This window comes from Rhinichthys klamathensis, unplaced genomic scaffold, assembly GCF_029890125.1.
Source record: "Rhinichthys klamathensis goyatoka isolate OS25496 unplaced genomic scaffold, OSU_Roscu_1.1 h1tg000157l_1, whole genome shotgun sequence".
Lineage (NCBI taxonomy): Eukaryota > Metazoa > Chordata > Actinopteri > Cypriniformes > Leuciscidae > Rhinichthys > Rhinichthys klamathensis.
The window spans coordinates 3,397,615-3,414,820 of record NW_026606692.1 but is presented as its reverse complement, the minus strand read 5'-3'; the positions used below and the strand labels follow the sequence as shown (position 1 = coordinate 3,414,820).

Below are 17,206 nucleotides of genomic sequence, written 5' to 3'. Positions count from 1 at the left end.
TTCAATATACTGTACCACCCAGCATTTTTGGATTGAATCACTCAATAAATGGCAAAAAGGTTCCACAAGCACCAAAAATTGCAGCATATCCTGTTTATTATTGAAATTCCTATAAATCCCTTGTGAACAGCAAGTAATAAATCTGTCACATACTCACTTGATACTTGATGAATATGGCATATAAAGGCATTTAGCCTCTGCGTTCACCGTCTGTGAGAGAAGTGACGACTGGGAGAGTGTAAAAGGATGGAAGGAGAGACACAACGATGCAGGAAAATGAAAAACGAAAAGATGAGAAGAAATTTGGATTAAGGGGGGAGTCTTGTCATTTCTTTCCCCCATTGAGAGCAAGCTCACTGGAGGGGGAGCAGGCATATTGTTCAGTAGTGAGAGCATTTCATTCTCTCTCTCTTTTCTTAGCAGAAATTTCCATTTTAGTGATTTTGCTGCTTAGTGCTGGTTTAGCCGGCTGTCCAACTTTATTATTTGTAGGTAGTTCATCAAGTTAAAGCTGCAGTCTGTAAGTTTTTTTGTGTGTTCAAACTTTACAAAATTTATATAATAAGTGAGTACATCATGAATCCATTTTTCAAACCGTGTTTTTGTCTTATCATGAATTACTGCGGTACACATATAATAAGTGTTTATATTCAGACTAGTCTGGTATTTTAGTCTGCATACGTCTTTTTCCGCAAGACGTATGCAGTTTTGTTTATTAACCACTAGAGCGCCAAAAGTTAAGGACTGCAGCTGTATGAAGACGGGTGAATAGGAGATATTTCACTCTAATCTTATCCACCAATTTCTTTTTTAATTTTTAAATTTATTTGTTTACTTGTTTAGACAACTCTATTTAGACTAAATTTTATTTATATATTTATTATATTTTTGACATTAAATGTATGATTATTTTTATTTATTGAAAAGAAATATTTTTATTTATTCAATTATCGGTTTAGGACTCGCAAAATACTATTAAAAATGTAATATTGTGTTTATTTGACATTTAAATATATTATTAATCATTTTTATAGTACGGAAGACATTTTTATTTGGTTTTAATTTGTTTAAAAATGTAATTACATCTTCAGGTACTCGACGTAAATCATTTAGGTCAAAGGCGTTCAACAAAAAAGGGAATCATGTAATTAATATGAATATGAATAAACAATGTATTTTTTATAGGGCTGTCAAATGATTAATCGTGATTAATCACATCCAAAATAAAAGTTTTTTTTACATAATATATGTGGGTGCACTGTGCATAATTATTTTATATATATAAATACACACACATGCTTGTATATATTTAAGAAATATTTTCATGTATATACTGTATATAGATTTTTATATAATTTATATTGTATATAAATATAAATATTTTATATATAAATAATATTTTTTTCTTAAATATACATGCATATGTGTGTATTTATATATATACAAAATAATTATACACAGTGCACCCACATATATTATGTAAAAAAAAAAAAATTTTGATTCGTGATTAATCATTTGACAACCCTAATTTTTTATTTTTCTTCTTTTTTTAATGTCACAAGTGTTCTAATGTAAATGATCAAATCTGAACATGCTTGGCACCAGACATCATAACACACACATTTACTCTTTCATCAACTTGGTTTCTCTACTCCTGTCTTGGGCTAGACGTGCTCTTTCACGACTTTCATCAATACTTAAACACCTCGAGACCTTTTGTCCCCTAGCAGTCTGCGTGGGATGTCTGCTCTGACCGACCCAGGGGTGGAGACGGGCTCACGCAGGGTTTCCCCTCCCAGCATTGGAGGGACAGTAGAAAAGGGTCTTTATAATTTCATGATCTATCACTCGTAGACCCACAACATGGCAGGTTTAATTATTTAGTTACCCTAGCTTGCGTTCTACTTTAACTGGATGGGTGGGACCATCCTGCCGTGGGACGCCCCGCCACCAACACTCTTGTTGTCAGGCAGATTTTGGTCTTGTTTACGACTTCAAATGGCTTAAAGCTTAAACGGCTTATGGCTCTATAGCTTATTTGAAATTTGGTTATGCAGTGCCATTTTAATTTAAAACACATCTTTAAGGTTTAGTACTAATCATTTACTGGTTATTCCTGTATTGTATTGAATTGCGCAACCTTTTCTTATAGCAAACACACAATGAATTCCTCTAGCAAGAAAGCCAGCTTGTTATTCTAAAGACCAGTTCTATAGGAAAGATCTCCCATTATCAACAAAGAAAAATAGTCTTCGATTGATTTGTACAGGAAACGGTCATTATTCAAGCTGACTTGGTCAGACATCACGTGTTGCTCGGATCTCTTTATGATCTTAATTAACCTTTGGACTGTGTAACTAGGCTTATTGACAGGGGTCAAAGATCGCCGCTGAACCACTGATGGAATCTTTGATCTTAGCAGGTGAAGAAAACCTGAATGCATTAACAATATGCAACTCGACCTCTGACCCCCCCTTGACTGCTCTTAAACTGTACCATATTTCTTTTCCGTATGTCTTGTGTTTGACGTACATATTTTCTGGAGACTTTTTTTGTGTCTAATAGATCTTAGTAGATGCCATTTGATGTGAACAAAACAAGAAAAAAGTGGAAAAAAGAATCACAGTTTGTTCATGTTGGACTTTCTTGAGTTTACGAATCTAGGTTACATTTCATTTTCACAACCCATTTTTTTCAGTGAAAATGTGTGCAACTACATCATTCCATTGGTTTTACAACAAAATGATACCCAGGTACAAAAAAATATGCGCTATATTCATGAAACGCAAAAATGTACATGCAAATGGTTTTACGAATAATTTGCACAGAAATGTGTTATATAAATTAATGTAAAAATGGTTTTATGCACAATTTACACATAAATGAATTGCACAGGAGTTATGTAAGAATGTTTTTTTTATAAATTTATTATACTTTTTTGTTTAGACATTATTATAAATTGTATAGAAATTACACATATAGTGCAACATTTTTAATTGTTTTTTTCATGTAAATTGTTATATTCGTCCGTGAATGTATATAACACATGGTTTTTACAAACAATTTACACAAACAGTTTTATGAATGATTTACAAATACATTTGATATGTTATTCATGTAATTTTACACTATAATCATTTTTTTTCGAAGCTGTAAAAGATTATTGGAGTGCTTTTAACAAGAAAATACTACAGTGTGTCAGTCTTTTTACTTCAAATGTGCTACTTGCTGTTTCTTGGTATTTATTTGTTAAATTTATTAGCCATTTTTCTAAGTGAAAATTGTTTCAAAGTAAACCGGATTTTTTTCAGTCTGGTTATAGGAAAAATGTAAACAGAAATGAATGAGTCCCACTGAACGGACTGTAATTCTGTCCCACTCAATGTTCATTCTGGTCAAATTAAAAATGCCATTTAGTAAATATGACTGTGGGCCGGTCCTTCTTTCTCATACATTTCCAGTTGTCCTGGTGATATTTTCGTCCCCATGATTTTTCCGTCTTGTTGATTGGTCTATGTTATCATCTCTCAGACCCCACGCTCCTCCTCCAGTCTCTTTCGTTTAACCTCTGTCTTCTCTTCCGTCGTTATCCGTGAACTCTGCAGAGCTGCCACAATGTTTTGCCACAGAGTTGAATGGCTGAATGCGCCTTATTCCAGCATCTGGAAAGGGGTCATCCGTCTAGTCCGGCTGTCTTGTCTGTCTGGCTTCAGCAGCCACAACACACTCGAGATCAGCATTTTAAAAAAGGGTTTGAGAAAACCTTCCCCCCACCTCTCCATCCTTCCGCCACTGCATCATTGAAGCATTATGATTGTGGTCCTTTGTGAGTGTGCCGAATTCCCCTACTGGGAATACACACACACACACACACACACACACACACTCACACAGAGTTGATAAAGCAGCCTTGAGCGTTGAGCACAGAAAAGGGATTCTTCCATATGGATTACTCTGCCCAGAGCCCGTAACTCTCGATGGGACGTGACTTGTGGCCACTGGATGGAGAGGATGAGGCGAACAATGGGGATGAAAGAGGTTTAGGCCTTGAGGAAAAAGGAATAGGGGGAAATTTAACTGTGGTGAAAACAAGCTCAATAGACTCTTTGTTTGTCTTTATCTAATCCACTACTTTTTCTAGTGCCACTTGACTTAATCAACCCGTTTCACTGCCTCACTGGTGTCTGTCATAGTCACAGCTTTGTAAGTGAGCCAGGATACGTGTGTGTGTGTGTGTGTGTGTGTGTGTGTGTGTGTGTGTTCGCTTTCGAAAGCCCTTACAGCCCATCTTGGCCTATGTTACACTTCATCTCAGTTGAGGAATGTTTTCGGTTGGCTAAGATACATCCATCGGTAAACGTCTCACATGGATGGAAGAACACGGATGTGTGTGTGTGTGTGTGTGTGTGTGAGGGGGGGGGGGTTTCAACCGTTTTAACAATCATAAGTTCCAGTCTCCTTTGTATTTTTATTTGATTCTTTTATTTGACTTTTGACACACACATGCACACACGCACGCATACACACACACACACACACACACACACACACACACACACACATACATACATACAGGATTTTAACCAACGCATTCTCATCCTTTGGCGTCATATAGGTGACGCCATATGACATTTCGTCGAAATCTTACGCACATGGCATCCTTTAGCGTCAATATAACACGCACTGTTATGGGTAGGTTTAGGTCTGGGGTAGGGTACGGTTATGACGCCTTGGGATCTGCGTCTCATATTGACGCTAAACGATGCCATGTGCATAAGATTTCAACGAAATGTACAAAGCGTCACATGTATGACGCCAAAGGATGAGAACGGGCTGTTTTAACTGTGACAAGGTGATAGACAGGTGCCAAACAGTCCGTTAAAGACGCAATTATGACAAAGTATACGTCCTGAAGCTTCTGCTACACACTCAAAAGTATGTATTTTTTCTTCACAAAAACGGGACATACTGTTAGGGCGTAGTATAGGTAGGTGAATTGGGACAACCAACTTTATGACTGAGTCATTGAATAATTTCCTTAACCGATTTGTTCAAAACAGTGATTCACTCATGAACAGAAAACACATAAATGGTCTTGTGAATCCAGTCACCTGTTAAGTCGATGGCTGTGTCAGAAATCGCAAACTCTCTTGAGTGGGTACTTACTGTCTTTTGTCACATACTGATTATCGCCTATCGCCTTAGTAGGGAATTATGCGATTTCGGATGCAGTCACTGGCTTTATGAATACGGTCAGCTTTATGAAGTCGAGTCATTGATTCAAAAACACTGCTTCATTCAGGACTGAATTAAGTGCCTGTCCATATGAGTGGGTCTTTGAATCATTCGCTCATCCGATTTGTTCAAAGGAACCATCTTTTTATCAGTGAGTCATTAAAACATTGAATCATTCGCTCATTCGATTCTTTCAAAAAACACTGATTCATTACAAAACAAGGGACATGCTGAATTCAGAACCGCATGCTAGTGTACTTATCATACTGCATTTACAATATATTTCTATGGCAGACATAATTAGAGTAGTATGCTATGCGGATCCGAATTCAGCAACAGTCTTCATGAGTGAGTCACTGAATGATCATTGATTCATTCAGACATGCTGCTGCTGTGTGTTGCTCAAAGATGTGTAATACTGTAGCTGATTCTGCTATGGCTTTGTTTAAAGCTAGTTTTGTTCGTGGCGGGACAAAAAGAGACAAAGTAACTGTCAATACTGTGTCTAAAATGCAAGTTACTCTTCAATAAGAACTTGTTTATTGGGACTGTTGTATAATTCTTTGTGAAGTTTATGCAGTGCTACTTTCGGTAGCTTTAGAAACATTGGATCCTTCTTTAAAGCCTTAATTCTTATCCTCCAGCTTCGATACATCTGTCGTTATGTAACCTCAAGCTCACTCACTGCACGTCTTGCGTTTTCTAAATCTAAAATTGTGTTTAGATTTCAGTTATCAGTCAACCATTCGACTCTACATGGGAAGTTCCTCTCTTATCTACAGCAATTTTTCACTGGTATTCATTCTAATAGTCTTTATCGCACTTTACAGAGACATTGTCATATCTCTTGTGGTTCTGAGGTATGTGAATGAGAGAAGGATTTAGTTATGTTTTATCGCTGCCGGTTATAATGTCCTCTCCTTTAATTTGTAATGCGTTTAAAGGGCTGTCTTTGAAGAAAAAAAAACTTAATAGCAAAGAAAACATTACATTCTTAATGTGCATATCAAACTAAGATGTCCTTCAGATGAATACCTCTTACAAACTTAAGGAATAATGTTTTATTCCTCCTGGCCATTTTTCATGCAGAAAAACACAAATCTGAGATGGGAATATCATGAAAGGACATGTTTCCTTTTGGGAAGAACTCTTTCTAGAGTTTTGCGATTTCAATGAATAGACTTGGTGATGCTTTGCAGCAAGTATAATCTGCGTTGTGTGTTTTCTCTCTTTTGCAGATTTTCCATGCCAACACTGATCCATCTGAGGTGGTTTTGAATCGTGTTCCTCAGCCAGTTCTGGCCCGATTTGTTCGTATTCGACCACAAACGTGGAATAATGGCATTGCGCTGCGCTTTGAACTTTATGGTTGCCAGATTACAGGTGACTGTTTATACTCACATTGTTTTAATCATTTTACCATACAATGCAATGAGGACTAGATGCAGTGCAATGAGGTCTTTCGTCTGTTAGTGGAAAAAAAATATTTGCTGAAAATGAAAAATAAAACACCCTGTAAAGCCTGACACATGACATAATAGAAAAATCTCTTTTTTTTCACTGGATACGTTTATTGAAGCTTTAGACAAAATATTTAAAAAGTTTGCATATGTTTGGTGAGTATGATATTTGATATATCAGGCTTTTATAGTATGATATAGTGATAATATGGAGCTCATACTTGAAGGAAAATCATCTCAGTTTTTATTCAGACGTCCAAACTGAGCAAAAATATGCAATTTGGTGCATTTGCTGATGTTTATATGGACAAAACTATCTGATTTTTTTTTTGATAGCTTGTAATGTAAAGATCTTTATAACAGGATAGCAGACTACTTGCACACAATGCATATAAAAAATCAGCTGTAAAATTAGTTTTTAGTAGTTTTTAATAATACAATGCAACAAATAATTAAGTTCAAATACAATGATGATTGAGACATACACAAATAAACATTCCTTAAAAGGAATATGTTCCTTCATCTTGAAATATTTTTAATAATATAAAAGTCATTCTTATATTTGCTTAAAAAAAAAGTTAAGATTTCTCAGCAAAACAACCTGGATATTCTTAAAGGCCTTTTGCTTGCTAAAAAAGTATAAACTCTCAATCAGATGACATGCGGTATGTAGTAGATTGTGTCCTATAGGTTTTTCAGCAAAGTTTTGATCAGTTAGAGTCCTTAGAAATTTGCGTATCAAATATGATACAATAGGCTTAATAAGGATAACTATTCTTTATCCTCAAATTTCCAGGTAAATCTGTAATAAGTGAAGAAACTTTGGATAAAAGTGTCTGGTACATGCCCATTAAAGGCTGAAGTCGGTGTGTACATCTCGCTCTCTTTTGTCTCAGATGCTCCATGTTCAGAGCTCCAGGGAATGCTGTCCGGGCTCCTCCCTGACTCCCAGATCTCAGCGTCCTCAGTGAGGGACCTTCACTGGGCCCCTGGAGCGGCACGTCTGGTGGCCAGTAGATCAGGATGGTTCCCTGCCCCTGTCCAGCCTATAACTGGAGAAGAATGGCTCCAGGTGGACCTCGGGACACCCAAGACGGTGCGAGGAGTGATAACCCAAGGAGCGCGTAGCGGCGAGGGAGGAACCAGCTCTGAGAACCGGGCTTTCGTACGGAAGTATCGCCTTGCACACAGCCTGAATGGGAAAGACTGGAACTTTGTAATGGATAGCAAGACTAGCATGTCAAAGGTATTTCATTTGTCTATAGCATAATATAAACATATGCAAAATATCATTACTGGAGTAGTGATGTTGAAAATTCAGCATTGCATCACAGGAATAAATTAAATTTTAAAATGTATTAAAAACAATTATTTTTAAATTGCAATAATGTTTCACTTACTGACCCCAAACTTTTGAACAGTAATGTAAGTGGCTTGTTGCTTTTCTAAGATGACCTTCACATCTTCATTCAGCTGCTGGTTTGTTGCTGGTCCAGGTTGGTTTACCAGTCCTTGCAGTCTTGATTAAGATGGTCTACAAGGCTAAAGTCCACTTGCTGGTAGTCCAGTCTATCAGTCATCTAGACTAACTTAAAAACCTTGCAACCATTTTCTGGGATTTTCCAGTAGGGAATCAACCAAAATGTTTCCAACTAAACATACCATCCAAATTCTTTTACTAACAGTCTCCTGTGATTCCTGTTTAGATGTCTAAATTCAGTAAGTGTGTGTGAGTAATCTCTTTTTTCCTCCCGTAGCTTTTTGAGGGAAACACACACTATGACACCCCAGAGCTGAGACGTTTTGAGGAGCTGCCTGCACAGTTCATCCGCATCTATCCAGAGCGCTGGTCTCCGGCAGGGATCGGAATGAGAATGGAAGTCCTGGGCTGCAACCTGCCAGGTAGGTCACAGGCCTCAGTTACACCACTGTTGTGAAATCATAAGCTAAATTGCTTGTTGTTGATTGGGCAGTGCCAGTTGCAGGGTGAAATGTATTCTCAGTCTCTACGACACTGAGCTGTTTCCCAGAAACGCACTGTCAGCCGAAAGTTATTGCAGCCTGAACAATTTTTTTTTCTTTTCATTTATGGTGGGGAGAAGTAAAAGAAAAAAAAAAGGATAGGACAGGTTGACGTGAGGAGAAAATAGAAACATAGAAACAATGATTTTCTCTAAGAGAAGAGGATGGGAGAAAACAACCATTAAAAATTGGTGGCTGGATGAATTTTGTAAGGCAGAAGCTTTAGTGTGACGTTTCTGTTGTTTGTGTTCTGCATTACACTACCGATCAAAAATTTCTTTAATACACTAAAAACTGTAATATTGCAAAATATTATTACAATTTAAAATATTTGTTTTCTCATTTAATATATTTTAAAATGTAATTTATTCCTGTGATCAAAGCTGAATTTTCAGCATCATTACTCCAGTCTTCAGTGTCACGTGATCCTTCAGAAATCATTCTAATATGATGATTTGATGCTCAGCAAACATTTATTATTATTATTATCAATGTTGAAAACAGTTGTGCTGCTTTTGATGAATAAATATTTCAAAAGAACAGCATTTATTTGAAATCTTGAAATCTTTTGTAACATTATAAATGTTTTTACTTTTGATCAATTTAATGCATCCTTGTAGAATAAAACTATGAATTTGTTAAAAAAAAAACAGTCTTTCTGACCTCAAACTTTTGAACGGTAGTTTATGTGTGGGATATTCTAACTCATTTAAAGATTTGGACTTTTTTTAGACTTTCGTTCTTCTTCTGAACACATATGAAGATCTTTCCCATTAAATCTGAGAGCTTTCTGTCACTCCATCGACAGCTTACGCAACTACCACTTTCAAGCCACAGAAAGGTAGAAAAGACATCATAAAAGTAATCCATGTGACTTAACCTCAACTGCGTATTGATATAATTATAATAATTTATTAGGGATTGTATGTGTTTATCTGACCAGACTTGCTAGAGCATCGACCTGCACGAATACACAGTTCCCATGTCTACAATATTATAAGCATGAAAGACACAGACAAACACACTCACGCACGCAGCTCTACTATAATCAGACAGCCCCCCGTGCCAATTATCCTCTATGTTGTATAATTTATCATAGAGCTGCTGGAGAGACATCTGATTGAGTGTGTGTGTGTGTGTGTGCGTGTGTGTGTGCAAATGTACAGTATGCTCTACTTTTAGGTGTGAAAACCAAATTCTCAAAATTCTAGAGAACTTCGGCATAGATTGATTGATCAGAATTGCAAATGTAGAAACTCTCACAATTACATAAATGTACTGTGGCGGTACTAATGTTCAGTGAAGTTTATGGAGGTGAAAAAATGATTATATAAATGTCATTTCTGGGTGAACTGTCCCTTTAAGAATCACAACCTTTCTCTCTAGCTTCCACTCTTTTGTTTTATAACTTTGTTTTCTAATCAGTCTCTCTCTCTGTTCCCACCATTTGATCTTGCCTGTGTAAATGTTTTTCTTCTGGTCTTGCTCTCCTCACTTCTCCTCCTCTTTCTGTTTCTCATCAGAGACCATGTTACTCTCTTTCCCATGTACTCTCTCCCACACATACACACATTCACTCATATGTTATACATGTTTATCCCACAGAACAGCTGTTGTAGTGTATGCACACATATAGGCTATACCTGCTTAGTATGTACTTGTGAATAAACAACATCTCCCAGAAGTAATTCCTACAGTGTTCTTAGTGGTTGCTTTGTTCTTTATAAAATAGAATTTGAACTTATTTCTTGGGTTTAAATAATGAATCAATCTTTTTGTATTTTATCTCAGCCATGTGTCTGTCATCATACGGATCTGAGCATACTCAGTTCCGCTGTGATCATCATGAAACAATCAAATGCATATGCTGTAATATAGTACACTGCATGAGTCTCTCTCAGGTGAATTACGGGGCCCTAAAGGCAGCTGTTTTATTTTCCCAGCATGCACTACTGCTCTTTGCAGCCCTGCCAAACTCTGGCTAGCACGCTGAAATATGCAGACAAGCTTTATGCATAATTGAGGGTGTTTTATTTATTTATTTATATATCTATTTTTCATTATTGAATTATCTTTTTTTTTTTGCTGAATCAGGTTCTTTGGAGAACTATTTGACAGCTTTCCTTAAGGATGGGTGAGAATTTGATGAAAGCAGAAATGACAGGACAAGAGTAGAGGGAGAGAGAAGAGAATGATGGGATATGAGCTGAGAAAGGGGGAGCAGAACGGAATGGATGGAAGACAGATTACAGCTATCAATAATATGCTTTCATTTCTTTGCCTTACTTGCCATTACTTCCAACACACTCAGACACACACACACACGCACACACACACACACTGAAGGCAATGATCTTCCCGCTAGTCTTAATCACATTAAGGCAACTGCAGCCTGCGGTGAGGTGTACAGTTACACGTACGGTTTAAAGAGATAGATAACATATACAGCCATTTTGAAACAGCAATAGCCTTCACCCTGAGAAAAAAAAATGAAAATATGGCCCGACGTACAGTGTTAGTACGAAGAAGACATTTTCTATATTGATTGATTTTCACAAGTGTTTTAACCATATTTTGATTTACACATTGCCTTGTGTTGTGTTATAGGGTTAAAGGGAATGTCTGTAAACTTACAGTGTTTTAGTATAAGCAGAAAGAAAATGAATAAATGAATCAATGAATCAATGAATCAATTCAAGGGGTAATTTGAAAACTTAGCATGTTTTTTTTTTTTTTACACATTTAACTAATGTGGCATCATAGGATTTAAAAAAAAAATTGTGCTACATGAAAATAGTTCATACACCAGTGTTGTTATTGTTAACTAAAATGCAAACTGTTGAAATTCGTTTCCGCTGAAAGTCTTTTAAAGGTAAGATTTTTAAGTTTAAGTTTTTCACCTAATATTTATATTTTATTATATTGTTTTATTATTTATTGATAAAAAGCTTAAACTTAAAAAAACTTTAAATAATAAAAATTAATTTAAGCTAAAAAGAAATATACAAAAATGACAAAACAAACTTACATTAAAATGAAAATGAAAACTGAAAATATAAAAATAAAAACGTATGAATTTTTTTTATAGATACCATAATATTATATAACAAATACTAAAATAACACTGCCATGCACATCTTACTCTGTATGCAAAATCATAAAATATTTGAATTGACGTGCTTCTGTATTTTTTTTTTTATTGACTCACACACAATGTTGGTTCAAAGTTTTTAGTGAGCCCATCCCAGAGCATTCTTAGATTGCTCTGAAAGCTGCATACAAAGCTGTTGAAGATTTTAGAAGGATGCATAATTATGTTTCCTAGCTTTCAGAACAGCCTTGTAGTGTGACGCTGGAAGTACAGCTCTTTGTGTGACGACGTTCCATGTATTTGTCTTGTATGTTGTGCTGACACAACTGTCACATCTCTGAAAGGTCAAGATCATTACACCGTGACACAGCAACCTTTAAACCCTGACAGAACATCTTTGCGGCGCCGCGTCGTGCGTACGCGTGCGAGAGCACAGTCCCGCGCAGGTGATGGTATTTATCCATCACCCCTGTACTAATTGAATCAGAAGACAAAGAACAACAAATGGATGTAGACTGCAGGTGTGGAGGCATATGAAAGAATGATGGAGGGAAAGAGGATGGCATAGAGAGGGAGGCAGTTAGCGATAGGGCAGAGGAAGTGGTATTAGCTGGCTAATTGCTTCAGAAAAGGCCATGGCATTACAGTGACAAATATCACCAGCTGTGGCTCACCTTTTATGAATTCAAAATATTAATGTATGCACCGATTCGCTTCCTTTGCAGATACTACTGTGTGAGTGACCGCTCAGTTCATATACTATGGACTTCTGTTCTTATTTAAGTCTAAAACCTTTTCGTTTAATGCAGTTTATTTGTTTCCAAGGCAGGTTTCAAGACTGCTAAATTATTTCTACCCCCTAAAACGCTTATTTTACTGCAAGAAAGAATAATCACAACTGACATATCATGAACATAACATGTGTGTGTGTGTTTTAAACGCACCTTTAAAAGTTATTTTGGTGCCTGTATATTTTACAGTTCATAGCACTTTTTTGAAAAGCTAAAAATTGCTGATACTTTTTTTTTTTTTTTTTTTAGCATAATGGATTGGAGGTCCTATATATTAGTATGTACACATTCAACACCCCATGGTTTGTCTGGTTTTTCTCCCTACAGCAACGCTATCCATCAGTCTGATGTCATCATTTAAGACAGATGTAAAGACCTGCTGGCGATACAGGGACCACATTATAGTTTTTGCACAGTGTTGCATACTGTGCACATAGTTAATGTTCCCCTCTGCGCTGACATAAATTCCGAGTTTGGAGCTTTATGATTTAATTTATGAATATCTGACTCATGGCTGGCTGCATAATTAAAATGAAAGGGAATCTCATTTGAAATGGAAAGAAAAAGAGATTTGTTTGAATGGAAATGCATTCAGTTCTGAGTTCGGATAAGATTGTTAATTATGTGTTTCCATCCACAGAAACCTCCACACCAGCTGTAGAGACATCCAAACCAACCCACCCTTCCTCTGTAGAAACCACCACAACACAGAAACCCAGTCCAGGTTAGTCGTTTTTTTTACTCTCAATACATTTCATAAACACCATCAACCTCCAGAAATCATCCACGTTTTAGTAAAGTGTGATCGCTGTGTAAATGGTACAATATAGAATATATCACAACAACATAAATATGTGACCTGTAAGCACACTTACACCACGTTTTTATTCAATAAATATCCCTTTCCCTTTAACATAAGTAAAACTATCATGATTTTCAGTGGATTGTTTGGCAGGATTGTTGTCATTTCTTTATTTTTGAACAGCTGAAGTGAAAGGTCAGAGCTCAGTTTAGCTTAAAGTGCCTTTAGCCGTCCAATGTTTTGCCAGGGTTGATGAATATTAATGCGAATGTATTGATGTATTCTTTTCAGTTACTAGTGCTGCCCTGCCATCTCACAAAGGACTGTGTGATTTTGAGCAAGGATTGTGTGGTTGGACCCTTGACCCGGATTCTGACCTCAGCTGGGCGCTACACAGCTCCAGCAAAAGCACCGCCTTGGGTCAAAGTCAAGATCTCTCCATGGGCTCAAACAGTGAGTATTACACACACACACACACTGTGTGCACAAATACACACATTTGCATGCATAGAGAGGTTGTCATGCCTGTAGGCTCTTGTCTGTTTTTATGCTTGGAAACGCATTGCATTTACACAACAAGCATTTTTTTTTTTACATTATATTATTTTACATTACATTAAGTTACATCATATTATAATATGGGACAACAGTTAACAGTTTAGCGTCATTATACAAAAATGTAATATATTTAAATAAATTATAATTGATCATTTTTGTTTCTTTATTATATTTTAAGATATTCTTTTTATAATATTTATACTGATTATATATATATATATATATATGAAATATATTTTATAATATAAAGTAATATTAATTTACATTTACAAAAACTTAATTAACTATAGTTCAGCATCATTAAAAATATTATATATATAGTATATATATATATATACAGTATATATATATATATATATATATATATATATAATTAAATACAAAAATAAAGTAATTAAATAAATATAAAATATAAATCAATTGTATAATATTTTCTAGTTTTTACTAGTTTTACAAGCTTTACTGCCATGCTCAACCAGCTTTTCTATTAAAGATCATGCTGGCAAAGTTTTGGCAATGAACATCTTGGCTTGCACTAAACGAGTACTAACCAGCATAAACCAGCCTGGATCCTCATAGAAATTGATGCCAGTGTAAACTCACTCAGCAGACTATTGTGTGTGTAATATGACTTCATTCTGATTCCAAATCAGTTTCTTATTAACGTTTTCACGCCTCACCCCAAAGACAAGCACTTGGACTGTTCCCAGAGCAGCCTTTTCCCTTTCTATCCCCAGTATGTGCTCTGGTAAACTCCTGTGACCTCATTCCCTCTGTACACGGCGGTCTGCTTTCCACATGTCAGACACTGGCATGGGATCTAGAAGAGGAAAACAGGATAAATGCTCGGCATGCTTTCTCTCTTCCTTTCTCCCTCCCGAACACTGTCACACTCCCTTTATTTCTATCCCATGACACATCGCAATTAGAAGTGTACACCAGGAACAAAGCATGACAGTGAAGAAAGATATGATCTTGGAATGCTGAAACAATCACTTTTTGATTGAGAGCACATTACTACGTTTGTCAATAATAAAGCAAAAATGACCATATTTACAGTCTTAATACACCTTTATGGTCTTGTTGTGAATGATTGTGAAAGAAAGAAATGATGAAATGCAAAACTTTGCTTTTAACGTTGTCTCAGCCTCCCCTTTTTTCAAATCTGGCTTCATTCCACATTTTCTATTTCTTTTCTTCATCAGTATTTGGTTTCATTCTGGAATACATCAGCTTACGGAAGTAAAATGGGTTACCATTTCATGTTGCCTTTAGTAAAGCAATATGCCACTCGAGGGCTTGTGTTACAGTGATTTCACCATGTTTGAGTCAGGTGTTGACATGGTAAAATCACTGTAATGCTGGATCTCTCTCGAGTGACATATTGCTTTTATAAAAAGGCAGCAACCGCAATATGACGGAGACACAAATGTTCACTAAATAATTGCATTCATTATTAACAGTAAACTATAAATAATTCTTTCGCCTAACTATAGGCTGTCTAAGGTTGCCAAACATTAATATAGAATTCAATTGATGTGAGGTCACTGGTTTGCATATGTTGGCTGTTTTACAACAGCTTCAAATGTGGCTCATTCTGTCCGATTTTAGAGCTGAAACAATTACTTTCATAAGTTTGCATTCATGTTATTGATTTGACATTTTTGTATATTTTCAATTATGCACCGCCATTCAAAAGTTTTCTATTTTAATGTATATTAAAAATATATATATATTAATTTAATTCATTCCTGTGATGGCAAATCTGAATTTTCAGTCTTCAGTGTCACACTATCCTTCAGAAATCATTCTACTATGCTGATTTGCTGCTCAAGATTTTTTATTTTTTTTATTATTATCAATATTAAGAACAGTTGTGCTGCTTAATATGTTTGTGAACAAAAGAACATAAATTACTCTATGTTTGATCAATTTTGATTAATGTAATACATCCTTGCTGAATAAAAGTATTAATTTTTATTTTTTTTAAGAAATTACTTACTATCATTATAGCATATACAGTATAATATAATATAACATATGTGATGTAGACATTGCTAAGCAATACTCTTTTAATCATTAATTGAATTTCCAAACCATTAAAGAAGTAGAAGCATTGCAATTTCCCAGAACTCCTTTCTGGAAGTTCAATAACCCCTTATATCAGTCTCTTTCAGCTGTTGTGTGGCAAAGGGTTAATTCCGAGTATCTTTATTTGACTTCAGAGGCGGAGATTCTTGCGGAAAAACTGCATTTCCAATGTATTCCAGTCCTTCACCTGCCTTCCAGGCGGATTTTTGCATAGACTTCCATGCACTTAGAGCCTCTTTCAAGAGATCATTATTCATTTCCCCTTATACATAGTACTTATGATCAAAAAGGGGATTTTTTTTTTCACATCAATAAAAGATATTCACTATTCCCCCCTTCACATCTCCTCATATATGCATTCCCAGTGACGTTAAGGGGATTGTTATCCTAAACCTATTTTAAATTCATTGCCTTGGAAATTTTTAAATGCTCTCTCTGAAAGACTTAACAAGCCGTGCCGACAGCTGCAAGGTGTTATAGGCGGTTTTTGACAGTTCTCAAAATGTTTAAGACTCCATAGGTCACATGTCTCCTCCTCGTTCAATCGGATCACTCAGAGAGATGGCGGCCGCCACCACATGAGCTGTCTTTTGACCTTGAAACGTCTGGAAAGATTATTCACGAATATATAGAGAGATAAAAGAGTGTGCACCTGTCTCGCCGCTCTTTCTTCACCGTAGGGGTCATGCCTTGCTCCCACTTAACGCTCTTTCACTCTCGGCTTAGCAAACAGACACCTCCCGTCACCTAAAAAGCCTACAGTAGAGCCCAGTGGGCTACCGTCGCTCACGAAAAACACTAATACTAATGACGAGGCGCTTGACTTTTCCCACAGTGACACACTTGACTTTTCCGTATAATCACACAGCGTGATGTTTAGGCGAATCATGTTCCTCAAAAACATAGTTTGGGTTCAGGAAGTGCTCACCGGCTGTTTGATAGGTTAGACCCAAAGTGACATAATCCAGACTGTTTAAATGTCATGTGTTAAAAGGACATCTTGCCCAGTAGGGAATAAACAAGATTACATGCCGCTAACCAAAAGGCTTCAAGATTCTGTCACTGTCAAATTAAACAGATGTGGATTTAAACAAGTAATTTCACTCGGCGGCCATCTTTGAAACGCCTCTCGGGCAGCTATTTCAGTCATGCATCC

At 36.2% G+C, this 17,206-nt stretch overlaps 1 protein-coding gene across 2 annotated transcripts in view; it reads left to right on the top strand.

The window, feature by feature from the left end:
- nrp2a (neuropilin 2a) overlaps positions 1 to 17,206 on the top strand; it is a 69,671-nt gene that overhangs the window by 36,733 nt on the left and 15,732 nt on the right. For both annotated transcript variants that reach the window (XM_056258672.1, XM_056258673.1), the window contains exons 8-12: positions 6,474 to 6,618; positions 7,592 to 7,941; positions 8,453 to 8,597; positions 13,240 to 13,323; positions 13,693 to 13,854. In XM_056258672.1, the coding sequence (XP_056114647.1) occupies positions 6,474 to 6,618; positions 7,592 to 7,941; positions 8,453 to 8,597; positions 13,240 to 13,323; positions 13,693 to 13,854 (886 nt within the window). The remainder of the gene's footprint in view (positions 1 to 6,473; positions 6,619 to 7,591; positions 7,942 to 8,452; positions 8,598 to 13,239; positions 13,324 to 13,692; positions 13,855 to 17,206) is intronic.